Source organism: Cyprinus carpio, chromosome B1 (assembly GCF_018340385.1).
Source record: "Cyprinus carpio isolate SPL01 chromosome B1, ASM1834038v1, whole genome shotgun sequence".
NCBI lineage: Eukaryota > Metazoa > Chordata > Actinopteri > Cypriniformes > Cyprinidae > Cyprinus > Cyprinus carpio.
The window spans coordinates 4,755,854-4,765,853 of NC_056597.1; the positions used below are offsets into that span (position 1 = coordinate 4,755,854).

Consider the following 10,000-nt stretch of genomic DNA (forward strand, 5'->3'; position numbering starts at 1 on the left):
GCTTCATCAGTTGCAATTAATTTGCATTTAATCAAATTTGCAATTAATGCAATTGCATTTATGTATATTTATGGGGGGGATGGGGGGAATTAAAATAAGAAATATCTTGATTTTTATTTGTTTAAACTTATTTTACAGCTTGTTTTATATTATTGTAACTGATTTTAAGTAATCTCGAGGGCCTGGAATCCTGGCTGAGAGTCTAATGGACATCACAATAAATCAGTCTAATTAGAGCTAATTACAGTGAAGGTACCCACCTTTGTAAATCAGTATTTTTGCGCATCCTTTGCTCAAGCTGCTTTCCATGAAGAGTAATGATGAGATTAGTTACTGTTTAAGAGCAGTAACACACTATTAAACAGGTTTTAATAAACAATGTTTTATCTTGTTTTTTATTTCTAAATAATATATTTCAATTTTACATTTCACTGATTTTATAAATTTGTTAAAATTGATTAAAAAATATAATATTAAAAAATCATTTTAATTTGACATTTTTATGATTTAATTTGTTAAAAATTAACTAGAAAATAAAACTAAATTATTTAAAATTTTACATTTTTATGATTTAATAAAGTTGTTAAAATTAAATAAAAATTAAATAAAATGCAAAAAATAGTTTTGATTATTTTGATGCTACATTTTAATGATTAAATTAATTTGTTGAAAATTAAATAGAACAAAATATAATGAATGAATTTTTAATTTTTATTTTAATTCCACACATTTATGATTAAATTAGTTTATGATAATAATAATTATTTTTTTATTCTAATCAGACAGTTGTTGAAGGGGAAATATCTTGATTTTTTTTTACTCATTTATGCTTGTTTTTATGTCTGTGTACCTGCTGTCCCTCTCCGGCTGACACCTGCAGTCTGCGTCTGCGTTCTCTGCGCAGTCTCTGTAGAAGGTGGACAGGCAGACGTCGCTGCGGCGCACAAGAACAGGTGCTGGAGGACTCAGCGTGTCTCGGCGGCTGGCGGGAGGCTTGCGTGAGGCTGCGGCCGTCTGCGCAGCTGCTTTCATTGACAACTTCAGCTCTGATAAACAAACAAAGACAAAACCAGTCATAAGGGTCAATTATTTTTAAATTGAGATTTATGCATCATGTTACCACTGTAACAACTTATGATCAGCAATGACACAGTGTCTCCTTGGTTACCGCTGTAAACAAAGCAGCGCTGCACTTATGAACTGCATTGATACAGTGTTTCCGTGGTTACCGCTGTAAACAAAGCAGTGCTGCACTTATGAACAGCAGTGATACAGTGTTTCCTTGGTTATTGCTTTAATATGCATCATTCAGAAGCAAGAGGAAAAGAAAATTCCCACGTAAAATTTTTCAAAGACAGTTCCCCTCAGACATGCATCTCAACCAATTTGAATCACTACATATTTGAATCGATTTTCAGCCGTTACAGCCCTAGTTATCAGTAACTCACTGCTTCCTGATGCCTGAACGCTGCTCAGACTGTTGCTCTTGGGGAGACTCGTCAGTGATTCGTGGCTCGAGCTTTCACTCAACCCGCTCCAGCTGGACTGACGAATCAGAGCCGAGTAGGCGCGGGGCTTGGACAGCGCATCTTCTGAAAACAGGAGCAGGATGTGAGAATGTGACGCTGCTGTCGGCTGTCAATCACGTGCTGGAGGCGGGGCCTCTCTGACCTGCACGGCTGCTGAATGAGGCGCTCCTCTGCTGCTGTTTGATTGGCTGCCTGAAATGAGCCACGGCCAATACCACGTTACGAAGCTTCGCCCAGCGAAGACGCCCTCCCTGATTGGTGGATGGCCATTTGCTCTCTAGCACCGCCTACAGATGGCAGAATAAAACACACACGAGTAAGGAGAAGACATTGATCTGTACGTTATATCAGGGATTCCCAAACTTTCATCAGCCGAACCTCTCTGAGCTTAAGTAAGATTTTGAGTTCAAGTTTCAGTAATTTAACAACACATTCACATGTTCATGTTCTCTTGATTAATGCTCACATGACATGCAGCTAAACATAACCGTCATCTTTTTAGTAAGTGTTTTACTTTGATTTGATTTTAAAAACATTTATCTTAATTTTACATTTTATGATTTAATTAATTCTAGTATTGTTTTTTAAATTATGTATTTTAATTTGACTTTTTATGATTTAATTAATTTTAGTACATTTTTTGTTTTTTATTAAATTATTTTAATATTACATTTGTATTATATGAAAAATAGTGTAATGTTTTTTGATTGTTTTTCACTTATAATTATTTTATCATAATTTTAGATTTTAATTTCAGTAATTATTGAATTTTTTGTATTTATTTAAATTTTAGATTTTTGTTTAATTTTTAGTAAATGTTCTTGAGAATTTTTCTTTTCAAATTATTTACATAATTTAATTTTACATATTTATAATTAATTATTTGATTGCTTTTGCATCTTATATTTTTATAATTTAGTGAATTATCAGCTTTTCATCAGCTCGTGAAGCCCAGTTTGGGAAGCCCTGTGTGATCTCATTAATATGAAGTGCGTCACTTTATTGTAGTATCCGTATGTGATGGTGTTGGGTGTGATTCCCGCCCGCTTCATCTCCAGCAGAACTCTGACCGCGAGAACCGGCTGACCGTACTGACCACACAGCTGCATGAGGATACGGTAACACACCTGTGACACACACACACACACACACACACACACATACACATCAGGAGTGGGACACACTACGACACACTTACTGCATCTACATCATATCACTAGTGCATTATACAATACAGATCGATTCAAAATCTGTGTGTGTGTGTCTCTGACCTCGTCCGGCAGCACCACCTTGCGTGTCTCCATGTGTTTGAGCACCTCGTATGCGGCGTGCAGCGCTCGGACTTTATTGCTCTCTGCTCTGACGAATGTTGGTAAGCAGATGAACCAGAGTCCGTAGCAGTGACCCAGCAGACATTTGGACCACATCTCCGGCACCGTCGAGTACTTCTGCGCCTTCTTCTGTGCCAGCTTTATCTCCTGCACACACACAGCAGACATCATCAGCCGGCTGACCTCTGACCCCTGACCTGACCGTTGTCAAAGCCACTAGAAGGCAAGCCTGCAACCATTAGCCGAAAAATCGTAACGGCTCACCTTTATTTCTACAGTGCTTTTAACAGTACAGACTGTGTCAAAGCAGCTTTACAGTATTAAACAGGAAACAGTGTGTCAGTGCAGAAGGACAGTAGTAAGTCATACAGACCCTCTCATCTCCCTGTAGTAAGATCATCTCTGACGTCATACCTGTTTGGTGCGGCGGGGGGCGGGGCTACTGGGGGCACTTCCTTTAGCAGGAGTCTGCAGCTGATCCTGCCGCCGATCGAACAGATCCGACTGGAGGACCGGGAACGTGTCGTAGCTGCACACACACACACACACAGAGACACAAAACAAGTGTTTAGTTAACAAAAATAGCTTAAGAACCAAAAACCCCCTGTCAACTTGGTTTATGTTGAAGAGGAAGTGATCTGTGTTTCTGTCTGATGTCATGGTTATAATTAAGCATGGTATAATTAAAAATACATCCACTCAGTGTTCTTCTGCAATGTATTTTGAGAGAATCATGAGGTGTGCACTACTATAGAGTGAAAAAACCCAGAAACGGGTATTTCTGTACTTCTGTTTCCCTCCTCATGAGCTCACTGGGGATGTTAATATCTGAAACGAGGTCAAGATTTATTCTACAACATGAAAAACTCACAAGTGTGTTATAGTCCTGTCTAGCCTGTCTTCCACAGTGTTAGCCAATTTAAGACCAATCTCCAATTTTTCATTTATGACTCAAATTTTGGAGAAAATAGTTACAAAGCTTCCTAACTGATAATGCGATTTTTGAAACTTTTCAATCTGGGTTTAGAAAAACACCATTCGACAGAGACTACATTGCTGAAGGTTTTTGATGACATACTAATAACCTGTGACTCTGGCCACTATGCAGTTCTTGTGCTTTTAGATTTAACTGCTGCATTTGATACAGTAGATCACTCTGTACTTACTGCCTGATTGGAACAGTGTGCAGGCATTACTGGCAGTGCACTGGACTGGTTTATATCTTATTTTACAAACAGAAGCTTCTCAGTGAGGATTGGAGAATATTCCTCTAGTAAGGCTGTGTTATCGTGTGGGGTACCTCAAGGGTCGATTTTGGCCCCCATTCTTTTTTCTTTATACATGCTTCCACTAGGTTCTATTATTAGATAACACGGGCTGTCATTCCATTTTTACGCTGATGACACTCAAATTTATCTGCCCTTAAAACGCTCGTCAGATAATCTGGAAACTCTTATGGCCTGTTTGAATGAAGTAAAGACTTGGTTGTCTTCAAACTTTCTGAATTTTAATGAAAGCAAAACGAAAATTATTTTATTTGGACCGTCAAACTTCTCTACCATTCCTAAAGTAAATTTGGGTGGTCTGTCTTCTTGTGTGAAGCCGTGGGTGAGAAATTTGGGTGTAGTATTTGATGAAACTTTGAAATTTGAGAGGCAAATAAATTTAGTCGTGAAATCCTGCTTTTTTCAGCTAAGACTATTATCAAAAGTAAAGACTTTTCTTTCTTTTAAAAATTTCGAAAAAGTAATACATGTATTCATTTCTTCAAGGCTAGATAACTGCAATTCTCTCTATGTTGGGATTAGTCATGCAGCAATGTCGCGATTACAATTAGTACAAAATGCGGCCGCTAGACTTTTGACGGGTGCAAAAAAATGGAATCATATCACGCCAATTTTACGTTCTTTACACTGGTTACCAGTGCATTATAGAGTTTAAACTACTTTTTGTTTACAAATCTTTAAATGGTCTGGCTCCACCTTACTTGTCTGCTCTATTGACTGAGCATCATCCATCTAGATCACTCCGGTCATCAAATCAGAGACTCCTGCCAATCCTGAAGTCAAAACTGAAGTGTAGGGGGGACCGTGCCTTCTCTGTAGTTGCCCCTAGATTATGGAATCACTTGCCCATTTCAATTAGAGTGGCCTCATCGTTATTTGTTTTTAAATCCAAGTTAAAAACGTTTTTGTTTGATAAGGCTTTCAACACATGCTGATGCACCATTCCATTGTATTTCATTATCAAATTGGTGAAGCACTTATTTTTATTTTATTTTATGATATTTTATTCAAATCTATATTTGTACTGTGGTTTTATTGTTGTTAGTTTATCATTTTTTTTAAATATTGTAAAGCACATTGGACAATGTAAATTGTATTTAATTGTGCTATATAAATAATTCCATCACTTCCTCTTTCTTTTCCAGCATCATGTGCCCCGTTTGTACTTGACGTCTCTCCAGCACCAATATACTGTATATACCTATATCTTTTTTTTCTTCAAATCTTTAACTGGTAGTTCACACACACACACACACACACACACACACACACACACACACACACACACACGCACACACACCTCTTCTCCTTGCCAAGGCTGTATTTATTTGATACAAAAAAATAAAAACAGTAATATTGTGAAATATATAATTACAATTTAAAATCTTTTCTACTTTAATGTACTTCAAAATGTAATTTATCTTAATTTTACATTCTTTGATTTAATTATTTTAAACTAATTAAATAACTAATAAAACTAACTGATTTAATAAATTTAAACTATTTATCTTAGTTTTATATGTTTATGATTAAATTCATTCATTTTAGTAAGTGTTTTCAGATCATTTTTTTATTATTTATTTCATTTTTGCATTTTATGATTTAATTATTTATTTATTTATTTATTTATTTTTAATTATTTTAATTTTACATCTTCATGAATGAATTACTTTTAGTAAGTGATTTTAATAGTTTTTTTCAATTATTTTAACTTGACATTTTTTATTATTTAATTAATTATTTGATTTTTTTTTTTTTAATTGTTTATTTTAGTCTTAATAATCCAAAAGGAAATCCAGTGGAAAACTCCTGTTGGTTTTTTGTCAAGGAAAAGTTTGTCTTTGGATTTCACCTACAGTAACCTCAAACAATAACTGCTTAATATTAACCAATACAACACTGGTTACAATTAATATTGGTAATACTGGTTAACCTCAGTGACGTCAGCTGAGAAGGGAGGTAACATCAGAGGTCTGAGAGCGTTTATGATGGACGATCATCACTGATGATGATAATGATCTCATGATAAACACCTGTAGTGTGCGGGACACTCGGAGCCGTCAGCTTCCTGCGGCTCCTCCGGAGGCATGATGAACACCGTATGTTCCCCGCTGTGACACTCGTCACGGTCGATCAGACGTACGTCCTCCGGCTTCTCCACGTCCACCTGACACACACACACACACACAGGTGTTACAGGAGCGATCTGATTGGCCGCTGCGGTCAGGTGACTGCAGGTGAGCGTCTGACCTTCTGCACACACTCGTCGAAGAACTCGAGGCAGCCGTGACGGTCGCTGACGAACGAACACTCCTCGATGAACTGCGTGAACATCTGCGTCCTCGTGAGCTGCGTGTAAAACTTCTGCTGCGTTCGGTCTCGAGACTTCAGGAAGCCTGAGAAACACCGAGAGAAAACCATCAACCTCATCTGCTCAGTGTTTCTGACTAATCACAGCCTGCTGCTGCCGGAGAGAGTGTCTGTTTGGCTCTGTCACTAAATATGATGCATTTGGTATCATTTGAGGTTTTGAGAATCACTGGTGTGTGAGTTAGTCTTGTTTTCGCCCTAAACACCAGAAACACACACACACACACACACACACACATGATTCCTGTCTGAATCTGAGCCACAGCACATCCATCTGTTTTCACACGCGTGAGATTATTTAATGATTTCAAGCACAGAATTATGATCCAGAGACAGAAGAAAACATAATCATGAGCAGATGATTCTGCTCTTACTGCAGCTGAACACACACACACAAGCTTTTTTAATAAACTTGTGTTTATGTACTAAATAATGTATTTTAACATATTCTTCCACTCCTTTGTAGAAGAGAAATGATTCATTTTGAATACATTTTGCCATTAAATGCAAAACTTCTGACATTTGACAGCTTTGTTATCTTTATAAGTGCATTAGCTGATGTAGTTTGAATAATTTAATTTAATAATGTATACTAATGCATAATGTAATTTATAATTTGAAAAAATCTTATTTTAAAAAAAAACTGTACTAATTTTTTTTTTTTATATTAGATGTTTCTGATTAATTTTCTTAAGTAAAAAATATTTTCAAAATCCTAATCCAGTAATTATGATCAACCTGGTGATCAGCTTGGTCAAAAAGATCATAATTCAGTCCCTGAACCTTCTGGAATTACAATATTTATAGTCTTTTGATTGATAGTTGTCACTATTATTTTGAATTAGTTTTTATTTTTATATTTATATATATTTTTCTTTCTAATTTTAGTTAAAGTTTTAATAATTTTATTGTTTTGTCCTTTTTATTAGTTCTTTTATGTCTATATAGTTTTTATTCTTTTTTAGCTATTTAGTTTTAGTTGTCATGGAGGCCGTTTCTGCAAATGAAGAATAAAAAACTGTCCTGCAATTCCGGCTTTTTTCTCACAATTTCGACTTCTTTTCTCAGAACTGTGAGATATAAACTCACAACTGCTAGATTTAAAGTCCAATTCTGAGAAATAAAGTTGCTAGTCTTTCTTCCCCTCAGAATGAATGTTTTTATAGTTTATTCAGTGGTGGAACACACTTCCATGGCTCTCAGTTAAGTTAAAGTTAAACTAGCTGAAATGAAGTAGGTTTCTCTGTCAGCGCACCCTGCAGGTGGAAGAGCGAGCTGCAGTCCGTGGTGCGGTCGGAGGGCGCTTGTGTGATGGGCAGCAGGAAGGATCGGTATCCTCTCAGCAAACAGCTCATGAAGCGCAGGAAGGCCTCCTGGATCTCCAGCTCCAGCTGCTTCTGACGGCCGTAGATCAGATCGTAGTCCGTCAGCAGGAACTCCAGCGTGGCCTCCTCCTGACCCGGAGTATAGACTGAGCCACAGAGAGACGTGTGAGGACAGGAAGTGACATCATCAGTCAGAGTGTGTGTGTGTGTGTGTGTGTGTGTGATGCGCACTCACTCTTCTCCAGAGTTTTGTGCAGGTTGGACAGAGAGTTCAGCAGGATCTTCCCATGTTTCCTCGGCAGAGACCTCCAGGACAGAGGCTTCTTATCTTCAGACCTGGAGACACAAATCAAAAATACAGTATATACTATATGTATACCAACACAGTGATAAGATATATAATAATATATACTATGATGTGCAAAATGCTTCACATCTCATGCAAAATGAAGCACTGCGTTCAAAATATCACAAACACATCTCAAAAACAAACATGTGCATATAATGCCGTAATATTAAACTGTGTGTTGTGTTTGTGGAATTGTAAACTGAGTCTAAGTCTGAGAGTTAGTGTGTGCTTCTGTTTGAGTGTCTTTCAGAATGTGTGTGTGAGCAGCTGTGAACAGGAAGACTCACTGGAAGATGGTGTTGGTGTCCAGATCCACACACACCACGTCGGTCGGCGGGTCGTACAGCTCGAAGTAGCTGGAGTGGACGCCCACGATGAAGGGCATGGGAGCGCACAGCACATCTGCCATCCGCAGCGGACAGAGCGGGATATACGGACAGGGCCAGCGCAGAGGAAACGACATCTGACACAGGAGACGACAGGAAGTCACACCGGAACTGACGAACTCACTCTGGTGCTCAGGGACGCATGAGAAATCTCTACACTGCAAAGATGCTTTTCTTACTTCGATTTTTTGTCAAGTTTCCAGACAAGATATCTAAAAAATCCTAAATCAAGAAGGATTTTCTAGACAAGATTTTTCAGAAAAAACAAGTCAAAATGAAGTGATTTTTTGATTTGATTTAAGAATGTTTTTAGATATCTTGTCTGGAAACAAGACAAAAAAATCGAAGTAAGAAAAGCATTTTTTGCAGTGTAACTTCATCAGAATTACTGCACTTTCATACAAGCAGAAATGAAGAAAACATCATCTGGAGTGGTCTGACGTGAAAGAAACAGAATATCTCAGCAGAGATTAATAAACACGTGTGTGTCGATGTTTTCAGATCATCAGTGAAGTGACTGATTTTATTTCTCTGTTAGATCAGTGATTCTGAACCCGGAGCCTCAAGATGAATTCAAATCATTTAAAATAAAACAAAAGTTTAAAACAAAATCAAAACGTAAATTGAATAAATTCTTATTTTATTTAATTTAGATTTTTTTGTAGTTAAATTTTAATTTAGTTTTTAAGCAATTATGTTTTTTAAGAATCTTAAGTTTTTTTTTTTGTTGACATTTTAAAAAATGTGATTTCTAGACCTAAAATACCAAGAATACCAAAATACACAAAATATTACAAATTCATGGAAGCTTCTTATTAATTTGCTTATTGTAAAAAAAAAAAGTATATATATATATATATTCAAAATTCTTATCTAGTAATCATGATCATATGGATTAAAACAAAAAATAATGATTTTTTTTTAAAAATGTAAATGTAATTTGATCTTAATTCTTGTTAATATTTGATTGTTAATTAATTATTAGTTTAATATTGATTGGTTTCATTTATTTAAAAAAACTGTGATTTTTCTTAAACCTTCACATTGCTGAACAAGTTATTTTATTATATGTTAAAAATCATAATTCAGTAATCATGATGATCCACCAGGTCACAAAGAGCAAGAACATTCAGCTCTTTAAACTTCTAGAATCACAAAATGATTTTATCCTGTGGAGCGTCTAAGTTTCAGTAGATAGAACAGCAGCTTTACAGCTGAAGCACCAGAGGAAATATATAACATAACTCCAGCTTACAGCTTTCAGATCATCAGCGCTTTGTCTGTGATGTAGAGAGAGTGTGTGGATGGTTGCCAGGTTGGGAAGATAAAGTAAACCACCAGACAGGGAATGTATTGATTAACCTGTTAACTGTGGGTTCCACTTTTTGAGCATAGACCTGAAAATGACATTTCCTCCTTAAACT

General features: G+C 36.5%; 2 protein-coding genes and 1 pseudogene across 2 annotated transcripts in view; 2 read left to right on the top strand and 1 right to left on the bottom strand.

The window, feature by feature from the left end:
* bnc2 (basonuclin 2) overlaps positions 1 to 10,000 on the top strand; it is a 414,953-nt gene that overhangs the window by 361,927 nt on the left and 43,026 nt on the right. The window lies entirely within an intron of this gene.
* Positions 1 to 10,000, top strand: part of LOC109048290 — a 334,436-nt pseudogene that overhangs the window by 75,029 nt on the left and 249,407 nt on the right.
* The window catches only part of LOC109079545 (DENN domain-containing protein 4B-like), a 25,146-nt gene that overhangs the window by 10,233 nt on the left and 4,913 nt on the right, over positions 1 to 10,000 (bottom strand). The window contains exons 6-16 of the mRNA XM_042716304.1: positions 8,478 to 8,653; positions 8,077 to 8,177; positions 7,772 to 7,987; positions 6,397 to 6,542; positions 6,180 to 6,313; positions 3,275 to 3,389; positions 2,801 to 3,007; positions 2,528 to 2,656; positions 1,672 to 1,816; positions 1,449 to 1,592; positions 851 to 1,046 (exon numbers count right to left, since the gene is read on the bottom strand). Of these exons, the coding sequence (XP_042572238.1) occupies positions 851 to 1,046; positions 1,449 to 1,592; positions 1,672 to 1,816; positions 2,528 to 2,656; positions 2,801 to 3,007; positions 3,275 to 3,389; positions 6,180 to 6,313; positions 6,397 to 6,542; positions 7,772 to 7,987; positions 8,077 to 8,177; positions 8,478 to 8,653 (1,709 nt within the window). The remainder of the gene's footprint in view (positions 1 to 850; positions 1,047 to 1,448; positions 1,593 to 1,671; positions 1,817 to 2,527; positions 2,657 to 2,800; positions 3,008 to 3,274; positions 3,390 to 6,179; positions 6,314 to 6,396; positions 6,543 to 7,771; positions 7,988 to 8,076; positions 8,178 to 8,477; positions 8,654 to 10,000) is intronic.